This window comes from Hordeum vulgare, chromosome 2H (assembly GCF_904849725.1).
Source record: "Hordeum vulgare subsp. vulgare chromosome 2H, MorexV3_pseudomolecules_assembly, whole genome shotgun sequence".
Lineage (NCBI taxonomy): Eukaryota > Viridiplantae > Streptophyta > Magnoliopsida > Poales > Poaceae > Hordeum > Hordeum vulgare.
In genome coordinates, this window is record NC_058519.1 from 518,410,345 (window position 1) to 518,426,258 (window position 15,914).

A 15,914-nucleotide genomic window follows, 5' to 3' on the forward strand; every position below is an offset into this window, starting at 1 on the left:
AATGTCAGGCTCTGCACAAGTGCAAGACAGAGGCACATACAAGATTCAGTTATCCAACGGTGGAGAACCACTTCCTCGCGTACCGCTTCGTCGTGAGCCGTCAGATATTAACTGTAGTAAAACCTTTGTCGAACTGTAGCTTTCATTCCGTTTTCAGTAAAACCCTTTAGCCTATATTAGCTGCCGGGTTGTGGCGAGCTGGGCATCGTGATCATTTTTCCTCCTTGTCTGTGAACAAGCATATACTCGGAATATACTTCAGCTCGGGAGAACTTTCCCCTTTTCTTCCTAAATACATCTCGATAGTTCATCCGGTCCTGACAGTATAGCACCAGCTCCGGATCAATCCGATCGACCAAATTCTTGACAGTTTCTTCCGACTCTTCCTATAGATCAAGGATCCACCTCCGAACTACCCGGCTCTTGTTAGAATTAGTCCAAGCCACACTGTCCATTATCCGATGACCGAGCAATCATACGGGGCACAACATCGAGATCTGTTAATTAGGTTCACTAATATGACTACATTCCCGGGAACCTAATATGACTACATTCCCGGAACGTAACTACTGTTGTTTCCTTCCGTAACACCGTCACAATACCGCACTCCGGCCACTGGCACACGCCGCTGGCTTTCCTTACGTGTCTATGATACTATGTTGGCGTATGTTTCATCATGTGTCTACCCGGTATTATATAAGAAGCTTAGGATATAAGTGTTCTATTAAGACACGACTCCTTTTCCTGTAAACACAACACAACTCACACTAAATTCAACTCTAACCTACCTTGTACACAACATTCGACACAACTCCAACGCAATGAACAATGATACATCTGAATACATCAACCCAGAGACACAAACATGGGTGACCAAACAACCATAAGCAAAATCACTAGGATCGTAACCATCTCAAACATACTCTGCATCACATGAAACAAAGCTAAACCACAGACTGCTGACTACAGACGGACGTACACTGTGATTACAACAGTTTTCCAAATATATTCCTCGAGTTAAGCGCAACACACGATCATTCAGGCCAAATGTAGGACCACTATCTTAGAATGGTTCCCCGAGTTAAGTGCCATAAGTTATATTTAAATATGGAGTGCAAAAGATAATATGTCCAGTTATGTCTATCTCTCAATTAATTCTTTCGTAGTAAGTTGACCATAGTTCATAGTACTACCGAGTAAGCCTTGTGTCCGCATCTACTCTGGGCAGAGCAGAAGTGGCCGAGCAGGGACGCCAAAGGTTGAAATAGCATGCCTGCAGATATGAATGAGCAAAGTCAGCATATTTCAACAACTGTACAAGATCATTTCACATTTACAAAGCACACATTCGTAACTGTATAATCAATCAATTATGTAGGTAACTGGTATTCTGATCAAATTGAGCACGTAAGAAATTAGTAACTGAAATCATCTGTTTACAAATGGAAATTAGTTATGTGTTGTTGTTTTTTTGACGCTGGAAATTAGTTATGTGTGACTTCATGCTTTGGCGCCGGTTGTTTCAGTAAAAGATCATCACTGCCACTCTAACTACTATACAAATATGCATCCCCTTCATTTCACCGTCCCCTCCCTATCAAACATTCTTGCAGCAATGAAACAACCTTCCCTCACAACTCACACGAAATAGCTTAAAGGTGGCCCAAAACGATAAAAACGGATCTTCAAATTCTATTTTTCAGCAGGAAGCTACACAGAAGAAATTAACAATCTATTCCCAGTATCTAGAACGGGAGCACATAACAAGCTGGAATTAGCGTGAAAAAAACAACTTTGGCTTAACAAGTTGATAACAGAGTTTTATACCCCCTCCGTCTGGAAATACTCACAGGAATGAATGTATCTAGATGTATTTTAATTTTAGATACATCCATTTTTATTCATTTGTGCGACAAGTAATTCCGGACGGAGGGAGTAGCAATTAGCATAATAACTACTAGGATCCAGAAATGCTGGTCATAGCTAACTTGCTTAGGCCAATTAGATGTAGAGTGCCTTTGTGCTATGCTAGTCGAATGCATAACACCTGTGTTGATTCAAGATGTACTCCCTCTGTATCTAAATAATTGTAGTTGGGGAGAACTAGACTAGTTCTTTCCAACTACAATTATTTAGGTACAGAGGGAGTAGAAAGCATGTGATTTGAAAATAGTTAAGAAAAGAAGAAGAGGATATTCAGGTTCCTGACAGAAATGCTTAATGTGATTTATAAGCTAGAATTTGACGAGACAGTTCTGCGGTCAGATATCAGTGTCTCAGTTGGGTTGATGAGAGACATTGAGGCATAAAAGCTTCTTTCCAAATGCCATAGATGACATGCAATGGAAATTGACTGAATTTGGTACATTGTTTAGTTCAGGCGCGCCCATGGCAACACCATACGGTACATGGTCAGCAGATGCATGGATGAGCATAGGGTAATTTAGTTAGTATTTATCTCAAATTGGTTCCTATGCAGCACAACATGACCCAAAATACTGATCGATGGTATTGCCAGCAGTGTAGCTAATTAGTTATCTGATACTGTATTACATATCAGGCACCCATTTGTTTCTACTCGTTGTTTGCTCATGATTACTTCCTTAAATTGGATAATGCAGCACTCAATTGGCACAGGCGTGAAAAGGAAGCATAAATTATTATGGCAAAATAATAATTGTAATGAGTATTATGTATGACAGAATTTGTTCTACTGTTATAATTTGACACATAACCTTCAAGGATAATGCCAACAACTAGCACATGTTTCAAGTAACAGGCGCACTAGGAAGTCCTAAACATCAACACAGCTAGCTGTAACCAAAGCTAAATTGGATTAGCACATAGATAGATTTAACGAATAATCAAACAAGACCACAGTAAATATCTTGAATAGAACATTTTAGTTCGCTATGGTAAAAAAAGCCGTGACTTCAAGTTCACCAAAAATAAATTCTTAATGAATAAGCATATCCATGTTCACTCGAAATAGACCCTATAGAAAAGATGAAACACATCAAATTCAACATTGAAATGTTTACAGTGGTCTATTCGACACAATTTGGAGACAAATGTGACCAATCTGACTCCCTACTTTAGAACATCGACAACAAAAACACAACTGGGTGCATGAGTAGCATAGTGATGAAATATACATTCATTTCATATTCCATAATATGTTGGGACTGGGACAAATTTTCACAGGATGTGCTAGTCATAGTAGAAAGTATAAAAGTTAGAAATACTCTGTGTCCTGGACTGGAATTCCAATTACCATTTAGCCGGCAGGTTGCGCACAATCAGCGCCGCCTTCTCGGATGATCACCATCATCATCACTGTCCCTTGACTGGCTCCTTGATCTTGTCCGGCCACGCCTCTCCCAGTCATCGTGTTCAGCGTACTGCTGGTGCCGATCCTTCTCAATGCAGTTCCTCTCACGCCCCCTTTCCCTCTCCAGGACATACTCCCGATGCCGGTCCCTCTCCCTGGGCCGTTCACCGCCGCCGCCATGGCCATACTGCCTCCTATCTGGGTTGCCCCTCACATTGCCAATGTCCCTGTCCTGATTCCTACCACCTGGTCTTCCCTGCCCGGTGCCACGCACTTTTGCATAGCCCCGATTCCCATTCCGGTACTGCTGCGCCTGCCGGTGTTGTTGTTGCTGCTGCTGCTGCTGCCATGACATGTCACAGCCTCCAAAATTCCATGGCTGCAGCCCACCCCATAAGCCCCCGGCCATCCCCTGATTATGCCACATCCCTGTGCCAGCGCCACCCATTGCCATTCTGCTGGCTGCCAAGTATGCCGGGTTCACATGGGGCGGCACCATGGGAGGCATCGCATCAGGGCCCATCCCCGCATTGTACTGCCCGACCGACGACGGGAACCCGCCGCCGCCTCCGATCATCGCAGCGAACTGGCGCGGCCGGGGAGCCATGGGTCCCACAGCCGACCCATCGCCCAAATACCCCACCTTGCCCCGGGCAGCTGTCACGCTGCTCGCGTTCCCGCCGCAGCCTAGGGTGGGGTTCGGGGCTGGGGCTGGGACCGGGGCCGGTGCCGAGGCGTCGGGGTCAGGACCGAGGCGGCGGAGCTCGGGCGGACAGGAGAGCGAGGCGACGCAGTGGTGCCCGTCGAAGACGCGCCCGTGGAGCGCGGCCGCCGCCGAGGCGGCCGCGGCCGGGCGGAGGAAGTCTGCGCGGCAGGAACCGCGCGACCTGCCAGAGCACTTGTCGGCGTAGAAGTAGAGGCCGTCGAGCGCGCCGTGCGGCGCGAGCGCGGCCTCCACCTCGGCGTCCGTCGTCCACCAGGGCAGGTCGCCGATGTAGAGTGCCGCGGTGGACGACGACGACGACGACGTAGAGTGCCCCGACGCGCGCCGCGGCGGCGGGTGCCGGAAGGTGGGTGCTTTTGGCTGTCGCGGGCTGGGCGGTTTTTGCAGAGGAAGCGGCGGTTGGTGCTGCGGGGTGGGGTTTTGTTGGGGCTCGGGGTGCGGCTTGGGGGACGGATTGCGGCGCGGGGTTGGAGACGGGGACGGGGACGGGGACGGGGACGGGGACGGGATGGAGAGGCCGGGGGAGGGGGTCTTGGGAGGGGAGGAAGGGGAAGGGGAGAGCGGCGGGAGGGGGAGGAAGCTGAGGTTGACGTCGCCGTAGAGGTCGTCGCAGTCGTCGTCGAAGATGTCGCTGGGGGAGGGGGCGTACTGGATGGCCCCGATCGGCTCCCCGTCGGCCGCATTGAGCTCGCCGCCGGCGTCCATGGAGATGGAGGCGCTAGCTACGAGGAGGAGTGGGGGTTTAGCGTGCGTGCTTTGGTTGGTTGGTTGGTTGGTTGGGTTAAACTCTGGCGGACGGCGACTCTGGTTTGGTTTGAGCTCAGAGAAGAGAAGAAGAAACCAAATGCAGTTCACCACATGGTCAAAAAGAAAAAAAGGACCTGTGCTGTCTAGACTCTTCACTCTCGACTGATCACACCAAACCAAACGCGCTCTAAATTCTGGTACTGTGGTACACAAGGTTGAATGTCCATGATCTGCAAGTATCATCGTACCAAACCGAACACATGGGAAACATTTCAAGGACAAGCTGCAAGCATCTTATGTGGAGGTGTTAAGAATGCAAAAGATAATATTTTTGTGGACCAGTTCTTTTTCTCTCTCAGCCAACCAAGTTCTACATCGCGGAATTGAGTTATGTGCGGAGATATGTAGTACTCCTATTACTTGTTGCGGAAATAGATAAGAACGAATGTATCCAGAATTAAAAATACATTTAGATGCATCCATTTACGCGTCTTAGAAAATGTGCAACTATCTAAGTTCATCCGGATAAAGAATCAACGACCAGGATGATTTGAAAATAAAGACTTTTTAGGCTACCAGAACATCCAACCAATCGCACCATATCCCTCCTAAACACCAGCACGCCTTGCCCGGTCACTGGCCGGACAGAAAAATGGCATTCAACCAAACCTTGCAAACCTAGTCCAAACATTTGGGTCAACCGGAACATCCCCATCCCCTCCATCCAACCCATATGTGGGGCGAATACGGGGACACCTGGACGAGCCCGGGCACATTCTCCGTGATGGACTAATGACTGGGACCCACACAGAAGCCTATCGGTACGACGAGCGTATTTTCAAATTTAGGTGAGGACGATGAGGGCACATTCATGTCGCCGCATGGCGTCGCTCCAGCGCGCCACGCGAGGGACAAGGTGTAATTATTTTAGCCGGACGACGAGTTAACCCTTGCTCATCCCATTCTAATCCCTCCCGTCGGCGTCCATGTTGCCCCCCTCCTCTCACTGTCCTCATCCAATTGGAGGTTCGTCGAAGTCGCCGCCGCCATGGTCTGCCAGAAGATAACCTAGGCTTGTTGAGATCCAGGCGGAGATGTGGATCATGGAGGAGGCCCGTGTCATGCATCATGCCGCATGCATTGCGTATGGTATGCCTTCAGATAGTACCGAGAAGGAGGCACGAGGGCACATGGGGATGGAGGCGCCAGCGAAGGAGGTGGTGGAGACGAAGATGGTGGCGCCAATGTGGGAGGAGGTTTGGGTCGAAGATTGTGGCGCTACCGCAAAAGGAGTCAGAGGAGGTGTCTTCGGACGATGACAACGAGGCACGGCGCCGGTCCAGGACAGTTTTCGGAGGAGGACATGCTCGCGAAGTTCGAGCTCTCCCAAGTGGAGGAGGTGATGGAGCAACAAGTCATCCTCGACTACATCTAGTCGGAGGCAGGGGTGAAGGCTAACCGTTGGTTCCTCCACGAGGCAGACATGGAGGTTGACGAGGCATTTCCGTTTGAGGAGGGCGACGAGGAGATGCCATTGTTTCACCCGACCGCCAATGATAATGAGGCCGGCGACTCCGACATGAATTTGGTCAACATCTCTGATGACGAGGACAAGTAGCATAGATGATAGCTGCTAGTAGTTCCTAAGTAGATTATGGTTGTTGCATGGCTCTGTATGAAAATGAAAATCCTGATATAGAGAGCGTGGTTGTGAAGTGTGAAATATGGGATTGACCGATCACCATCCGCAGACGCGACTTAACGCATCTATTAAAGTTTTGGGGCTCAAGTTTGCTTTTTTAACAAAACATGGATTTTATTGGCTCAAAACGAAGCATCAAGAGGATACAAATCCAAAACGAACACATCCAGCATCTGCATACTTAGGATGCACATCCCAACACCAATGAACGCACACAAAAAACACGTTGGCAAATGATAAAAGAATATAAGACCAACACTATGTGTACGTGAGACAAAAAGAAAAACCCTTCGATCGTTGCACTATATCAATGGCCATATCCGCATCAAGCAAATCATGACGCCACAGTGACGACGAGGTTCTTCAACAACAAAACATTCAAGAAAGAAGTGTTACTCAAGCATCAATGTCATCAGATCCAACCACCAAGGACGAAATTCAGGTTTCACCCTAAAGAATCAATCCAAGCATATCCATGCAATGCCTTCAACTAAGGTAAAGACTTAAAGAAAACATCATCATTACCAGGTATAACCTTCTGGGGTCAGACCTAGACTTTCACCCTGGAGTTCACAACGGGGTGCTCGAGTAACACCACCATCGAAGTCACTCAAGTGTTGTCGCCACCACTTTTCTGCTAACCCAACAGCTACATGCGATGTGACCGCCATCACAGCATAACCATCCCTCCGTCAAGCCGTCATCCATAGTTTGCATCTCACCTCATGTTAGGGCATATCTCTCCCTTAGTGGTTTTGGTGATTGATGACAATCAATTTGCGGACTAACCGTGTGCATTAATCATTTCGGGTTCTATGTCTTGGCACGAGATGGTTTGTACCCCTCGGTGATAAAAGTGAAGATGGTTGTCTGTGTTGATTTATTTATCAGTGGTTTTGAGTCTTAGGGCAACAATACTATTAAGAGGGGGTACACATTGTAAAGGTATGGGTGGAATTAACACGTACACAACCTCATATGCACCCACATTTCCCTCTCCGCAGCGTGGCATCAGTCCTATGTTTTCTATGGGTAGTTTGGTGTCACGTAAGTGGTAGTACCTCTGGTGACCACAATAGTATCAGTCTCGCGGTAGTACCGGTGAGCATTACTGTGTTACTTCCGCTTAGGGTTTTTTGCTTGCGCAACTTTCTGTTGCCCAGATTTTATTCATGGTAGTAGCACGGTAGTACCACTCCGGCGGTACTTTCGCTTATCACTACCGTGCCAGTACCGCTTGCAGGAACCCTGTTGTGCAACTTTCTGTTTCCATTTTGCCCTAATCGGTAGTAGGGCGACACTAGAGCGGTAGTACCACTTTGGGTAGTACTGCCGCCCTAGCCCCCTACTACTGCTGCCTCCCTGAGTCACACGACCCTTAGCGGTAGTACTGCTGAGGTGGATGGTAGCACCACCCCCGCGGCACTACCGGTCCTACACTATGTGTAGTTTGTGGCTCGCACCTGGTAGTATCGCCTAAGAGGTAATACCGCTCCTAGGAGCGGTAGCATTGCTTAACTACGGGAAATGGGTAGAAAATGGTTGGATTTCTTCCCACTATATATAGGGGGTCTTCTTCCCCAAGAAGACTTACCTCTTACCCCCCCCCTCCCCAAAGCTACATTGTTGCTCCTAAGATCATTTTCGCTCGACCTCTCTCCCTAGCCATCAAAACTTGTTGATCTTCTAGGGTTTGGACGATAAGGCTTTTACCTAAGCTTCCACCAAGAGAAATATTATTCCCCCACTAATCCCTTACAGATCTTGTTACTCTTGGGTGTTTGAGCACCCTAGACGGAAGAGGTCACGTCGAAGACACAATCCATTATGGTGAAGCTTCGCCGTGGTGTTGGGAGCCTCCAATTAAGTTGTGGAGATTTCCCTGATAACCAACAAGTATAGGGGATCGCAACAGTTTTCGAGGGTAGAGTATTCAACCCAAATTTGTTGATTCGACACAAGGGGAAGCCAAAGAATATTCTCGAGTATTAGCAGTTGAGTTTTCAATTCAACCACACCTGAAAGACTTAGTATCTGCAGCAAAGTATCAGTAGCAAAGTAGTGATAGCAACAGTAGCAACGGTAATAGTAGCAGCAGTGACAGCAGTAACGACAGAGTAATAGTCGCAGCAGCGATAGCAATAGCGACAGAGTAACAGTAGCAGCAGTGATAGCAGTAGCGGCAAAGTAACGGTAGCAAGGACCAGTAGGAAAAACTCGTAGGCATTGGATCGGTGATGGATAATTATGCGGGATGGTATTCATCATGCAACAGTTATAACACAGAAAGATAAGTAACTAGCTCCAGTTCGTCAATGTAATGTAGGCATGTATTCCGTATGTAGTCATACGTGCTTAGGGAAAAGAACTTGAAGACATCTATTGTCCATCCCTCCCGTGACAGCAGGGTCCTAATGGAAACTACGGGATATTAAGGTTCTCCTTTTAATAGAGAACCAGAACAATGCATTAGCACTTAGTGAATACATGAACCCCTCATACTATGGTCATCTCCGGGAGTGGTTCCGGCTATTGTCACTCCGGGGTTGCCGGGTCATAACACATAGTAGGTGACTACAACTTGCAAGATAGGATCAAGAACACACATATATTGACGAGAGCATAATAGGATCAGATATGAAATCATGGCACTCGGGCCCTAGTGACAAGCATTAAGCATGGCAAAGTAGTAGCAACATCAATCTCAGAACATAGTGGATACTAGGGATCAATCCCAATCAAAACTAACTCGATTACATGATAGATCTGATCCAACCCATCACCGTCCAGCAAGCCTATGATGAGGTTACTCACGAACGGTGAAGAGCATCATGGAATTGGCGATGAAGGAAGGTTGGTGATGACGATGGCGACGATCTCCCCTCTTCGGAGCCCAGAACGGGCTCCAGATCTCCCCTCCAGAGGAAGAACGGGAGGTGGCGGCACCTCTGTATCGTAAAACGCGATGAACTCTTCTCCTTGATTTTTTCCAGACAAAAGGGACTAAATAGAGCTGGAATTGGAGGCGGTGGAGCTCCGAGGGCCCCACAAGCCTGCTAGGCACGGCCAGGGGGGGGGCCCCTGGTGGGCTTGTGGGCTCCTCGCTCCACCCCTCCGGTTGATTCTTGCGCCCGTATTTTTTATATATTCCACAAAAAATCCTCGTAAATTTCCAGGTCATTCCGAGAACTTTTATTTCTACGCAAAAACAACACCATGGCAATTCTGCTGAAAACAACGTAGTACGGGTTAGTTCCATTCAAATCATGCAAATTAGAGTCCAAAACAAGGGCAAAAGAGTTTGTAAAAGTAGATACGACGGAGACGTATCATTCCCCAACCTTCTTTGTAAAGGTTCGATCACCGCCTTCAAGGTCACCACTAGTGGAATCACGACATCTCGCATTGTGTGAGGGCGTGAGGAGAATACGGTGGCCCTAGTGCCTTCTTGGGGTGCATCATGCCTCCACACCGCTCCAACGGAGACGTACTTCCCCTCAAAGGGAAGGAACTTAGGAAACACATCCTCGTCTCCATCGACTCCACTTGTGGTTATTTTTACCTTTACGTTGTGCAAGATGTTATTGTGTTTGTATCCTTTTCTTACTTGTTAGTTGTTGTTGTTAGCATCATATAGGTTGTCCATGTAGTTTCATATCTAGACAACCTTTTTGTTGCTAACCATAATTTGTTAAAAAGAGCTAAAAATTAATAGTTTCCTCTTCACCCCCGTCTAATCAACCATATTGATCCTTTCAATTTATATCAGAGCTACGTATGTTTTAAAGGCTTAACTGTCTAAAGGGTATGGTTGACGATGAGGTTCAGGATGGAGATAACTCTGTTGCCACGGCTGAGGCCATGGTCACCCGTGGTGATTTGAATGAGGCCATGGACTCTCTCAGATTCTCCATGGTATATGAGGTCAAGGACACACTAAATGAATTACTTGAGAGTTTCAAACCTCCTACTGATCCCAAAGAAATGGTTAATCCCTTTCTCCACAAATGGATGCCGATTCCACCAAGGAATTGGCTACTGCTGCTAACCCTAAACCGTCTCAAGGAAAGAATGGGTCGGGCATGTTGGAATTATGCCCTAGAGGCAATAATAAATGTATAGTTATTATTATAATTCCTGTATCAAGATAATAGTTTATTATCCATGCTATAATTGTATTGAATGAAGACTCACTTACATGTGTGGATACATAGACAAAACACCGTCCCTAGCATGCCTCTAGTTGGCTAGCCAGTTGATCAATGATAGTCAGTGTCTTCTGATTATGAACAAGGTGTTGTTGCTTGATAACTGGATCACGTCATTGGGAGAATCACGTGATGGACTAGACCCAAACTAATAGACGTAGCATGTTGATCGTGTCATTTTGTTGCTACTGTTTTCTGCGTGTCAAGTATTTATTCCTATGACCATGAGATCATATAACTCACTGACACCGGAGGAATGCTTTGTGTGTATCAAACGTCGCAACATAACTGGGTGACTATAAAGATGCTCTACAGGTATCTCCGAAGGTGTTAGTTGAGTTAGTATGGATCAAGACTGGGATTTGTCACTCCGTGTGACGGAGAGGTATCTCGGGGCCCACTCGGTAATACAACATCACACACAAGCCTTGCAAGCAATGTAACTTAGTGTAAGTTGCGGGATCTTGTATTATGTAACGAGTAAAGAGACTTGCCGGTAAAACGAGATTGAAATAGGTATGCGGATACTAACGATCAAATCTCGGGCAAGTAACATACCGAAGGACAAAGGGAATGACATACGGGATTATACGAATCCTTGGCACTGAGGTTCAAACGATAAGATCTTCATAGAATATGTAGGATCCAATATGGGCATCCAGGTCCCGCTATTGGATATTGACCGAGGAGTCTCTCGGGTCATGTCTACATAGTTCTCGAACCCGCAGGGTCTGCACACTTAAGGTTCGACGTTGTTTTATGCGTATTTGAGTTATATGGTTGGTTACCGAATGTTGTTCGGAGTCCCGGATGAGATCACGGACGTCACGAGGGTTTACGGAATGGTCCGGAAACGAAGATTGATATATAGGATGACCTCATTTGATTACCGGAAGGTTTTCGGAGTTACCGGGAATGTACCGGGAATGACGAATGGGTTCCGGGAGTTCACTGGGGGGGGGGGGCAACCCACCCCGGGGAAGCCCATAGGCATTTGGGGAGCCACACCAGCCCTTAGTGGGCTGGTGGGACAGCCCACAAGTGCCCAATGCGCCAAGAGAAGAAAAATCAAGAGGAAAGAAAAAAAAAGGGAAGGAGGTGGGAAGGGAGGGGGACTCCTCCTACCAAACCAAGTCCAACTCGGTTTGGGGGGGGGGGGGGAGTCCTCCCCCCCTTGGCTCGGCCGACTCCTTGGGGGTCCTTGGACACCAAGGCAAGGCCCCCCTCCCTCCTCCTATATATATGGAGCAATTAGGGCTGATTTGAGACGACTTTCTCACGGCTTCCCGACCACATACCTCCATGGTTTTTCCTCTAGATCGCGTTTCTGCGGAGCTCGGGCGGAGCTCTGCTGAGACAAGGTCATCACCAACCTCCGGAGCGCCGTCACGCTGCCGGAGAACTCTTCTACCTCTCCGTCTCTCTTGCTGGATCAAGAAGGCCGAGATCATCGTCGAGCTGTACGTGTGCTGAACGCGGAGGTGCCGTCCGTTCGGTACTAGATCGTGGGACTGATCGCGGGATTGTTCGCGGGGCGGATCGAGGGACGTGAGGACGTTCCACTACATCAGCCGCGTTCTCTAACGCTTCTGCTGTACGGTCTACAAGGGTACGTAGATCACTCATCCCCTCTCGTAGATGGACATCACCATGATAGGTCTTCGTGCGCGTAGGAATTTTTTTGTTTCCCATGCGACGTTCCCCAACAGTGGCATCATGAGCTAGGTTCATGCGTAGATGTCTTCTCGAGTAGAACACAAAAGTTTTTGTGGGCGGTGATGTGCGTTTTGCTGCCCTCCTTAGTCTTTTCTTGATTCCGCGGTATTGTTGGATTGAAGCGGCTTGGACCGACATTACTCGTACGCTTACGAGAGACTGGTTTCATCGTTACGAGTAACCCCCTTTGCTCAAAGATGACTGGCAAGTGACGGTTTCTCCAACTTTAGTTGAATCGGATTTGACCGAGGAGGTCCTTGGATGAGGTTAAATAGCAACTCATATATCTCCGTTGTGGTGTTTGCGTAAGTAAGATGCGATCCTACTAGATACCCTTGGTCACCACGTAAAACATGCAACAACAAAATTAGAGGACGTCTAACTTGTTTTTGCAGGGTATGATTGTGATGTGATATGGCCAATGATGTGATGCGATATATTGGATGTATGAGATGATCATGTTGTAATAGAAATATCGACTTGCACGTCGATGGTACGGCAACCGGCAGGAGCCATAGGGTTGTCCTTATACTAATGTTTGTGCTTGCAGATGCGTTTACTATTTTGCTAGGATGTAGCTTTAGTAGTAATAGCATAAGTAGCACGACAACCCCGATGGCAACACGTTGATGGATGATCATGGTGTGGCGCCGGTGACAAGAAGATCGTGCCGGTGCTTTGGTGATGGAGATCAAGAAGCACGTGATGATGGCCATATCATGTCACTTATGAATTGCATGTGATGTTAATCCTTTTATGCACCTTATTTTGCTTAGAACGACGGTAGCATTATGAGGTGATCTCTCACTAAAATTTCAAGACGAAATTGTGTTCTCCCCGACTGTGCACCGTTGCTACAGTTCGTCGTTTCGAGACACCACGTGATGATCGGGTGTGATAGACTCAACGTTCACATACAACGGGTGCAAAACAGTTGCGCACGCGGAACACTCGGGTTAAGCTTGACGAGCCTAGCATGTGCAGACATGGCCTCGGAACACATGAGACCGAAAGGTCGATCATGAATCATATAGTTGATATGATTAGCATAGGGATGCTTACCACTGAAACTATACTCAACTCACGTGATGATCGGACCTGGGATAGTGTAAGTGGATCATGAACCACTCAAATGACTAGAGAGATGTATTTTTTGAGTGGGAGTTTAGCATATAATTTGATTAAGTTGAACTCTAATTATCTTGAACATAGTCTAAGTCCACTTTGAATATATTTGTGTTGTAGATCATGGCTCACGCGAGTGTCATCCTGAATTTTAATACGTTCCTAGAGAAAGCTAAGTTGAAAGATGATGGAAGCAACTTTGTAGACTGGGCTCGTAATCTTAAGCTAATCTTACAAGCTGGGAAGAAGGATTATGTCCTTAATGCTGCGCTAGGAGATGAACCACCCGCTACGGCTAATCAGGATGTTAAGAACGCTTGGTTAGCGCGTAAGGAGGACTACTCAATAGTTCAATGTGCAGTCTTGTATGGCTTAGAACCGGGACTTCAACGTCGCTTTGAGCGTCATGGAGCATTTGAGATGTTCCAGGAGTTGAAGTTTATCTTTCATAAGAACGCCCGGATCGAGAGGTATGAGACCTCCGATAAAATCTATGCTTGCAAGATGGAGGAAAACTCGTCTGTCAGTGAACATGTGCTCAAAATGTCTGGGTACTCAAACCGTCTAGCTGAGCTGGGGATTGAACTCCCGCAAGAGGCTATCACTGACAGAATCCTTCAATCACTGCCGCCAAGCTATAAAGGCTTTGTGTTGAACTACAACATGCAAGGGATGAACAAGTCTCCCGGCGAGTTGTTTGCGATGCTGAAAGTCGCAGAGTCTGAACTCCGTAAAGAGCATCAAGTGTTGATGGTGAGCAAGACCACTAGTTTCAAGAGAAACGGCAAAGGCAAGAAGGGCAATTCGAAGAAGAGCGGCAATCCTGTTGCCAATCCGCCGAAGAAACCCAAGGCTGGACCTAAGCCTGAAACAGAGTGCTTCTATTGCAAGGGTATGGGTCACTGGAAGCGCAATTGCCCCAAGTATCTGGCAGATAAGAAGGCGGGCAAAGAAAAATCAGGTATATTTGATATACATGTTATTGATGTGTACTTAACCGGCTCTCGTAGTAGTGCCTGGGTATTCGATACCGGTTCTGTTGCTCACATTTGCAACTCGAAACAGGAACTGCGGAATAGACGAAGGCTGGCGAAAGACGAAGTGACGATGCGCGTAGGAAATGGTTCCAAGGTTGATGCAATCGCCGTCGGCACAGTGTCACTTCAGCTACCATCGGGATTAGTGATGAACTTAAATCATTGTTATTTAGTGCCTGCGTTGAGCATGAACATTATATCTGGATCTTGTTTATTGCGAGACGGTTACTCTTTTAAGTCTGAGAATAATGGTTGTTCTATTTCTATGAGTAACATCTTTTATGGTCATGCACCGAATGTGAGAGGATTGTTCATATTGAATCTTGATAGAGATACGCATATACATAACATTGAGACCAAAAGAGTTAGAGTAAACAATGATAGCACCATATTTTTGTGGCACTGCCGCTTGGGTCATATTGGTGTAAAGCGCATGAAGAAACTCCATGCTGATGGACTTTTGGAGTCACTTGACTTTGATTCACTTGACACGTGCGAACCATGCCTCATGGGCAAGATGACTAAGACTCCGTTCTCCGGAACAATGGAGCGTGCAAGTGACTTGTTGGAAAACATACATACCGATGTGTGTGGTCCAATGAGCGTAGAGGCATGCGGCGGATATCGTTATTTTCTCACCTTCACTGACGATTTAAGTAGATATGGTTATGTCTACTTGATGAAGCACAAGTCTGAAACATTTGAAAAGTTCAAGCAATTTCAGAGTGAAGTGGAAAATCATCGTAACAAGAAGATCAAGTTCCTACGGTCTGATCGTGGGGGTGAATATCTGAGTTTCGAGTTTGTGCTCACTTAAGACAATGTGGAATTGTTTCGTAGTTAACACCGCCTGGAACACCACAGCGTAATGGTGTGTCCGAACGTCGTAATCGTACTTTGTTAGAGATGGTGCGATCTATGATGTCTCTTACTGATTTGCCGTTATCATTTTGGGGTTATGCATTAGAAACAGCTGCATTCACTTTAAATAGGGCACCATCAAAATCCGTTGAGACGACACCATACGAACTGTGGTATGGCAAGAGGCCAAAGTTGTCGTTTCTTAAAGTTTGGGGATGTGATGCTTATGTCAAAAAGCTTCAGCCTGAAAAGCTGGAACCCAAAGCGGAAAGGTGCGTCTTCATAGGTTACCCAAAAGAGACAGTTGGGTACACCTTCTATCTCAAATCCGAGGGCAAAGTGTTTGTTGCTAAAAACGGAGCTTTTCTCGAGAAGGAGTTTCTCTCGAGAGAGTTGAGTGGGAGGAAGATAGAACTTGATGAGGTTGTCGAACCTCTCATCCCTCTGGATGGTGGCGCAGGGC

At 47.0% G+C, this 15,914-nt stretch overlaps 1 protein-coding gene across 1 annotated transcript; it reads right to left on the bottom strand.

Moving 5' to 3' along the window:
- Window positions 1–866: 866 nt before the first annotated feature.
- Window positions 867–4,887, bottom strand: LOC123430394 (translation initiation factor IF-2-like). The gene is made up of 2 exons (XM_045114261.1): window positions 3,275–4,887; window positions 867–1,273 (listed from the first exon to the last, which is right to left on the bottom strand). Exon 1 carries the CDS (start codon window positions 4,758–4,760, stop codon window positions 3,300–3,302), a length of 1,461 nt encoding a protein of 486 aa, XP_044970196.1. The 5' UTR covers window positions 4,761–4,887; the 3' UTR covers window positions 867–1,273; window positions 3,275–3,299.
- Between the last annotated feature and the right edge of the window lie 11,027 nt (window positions 4,888–15,914).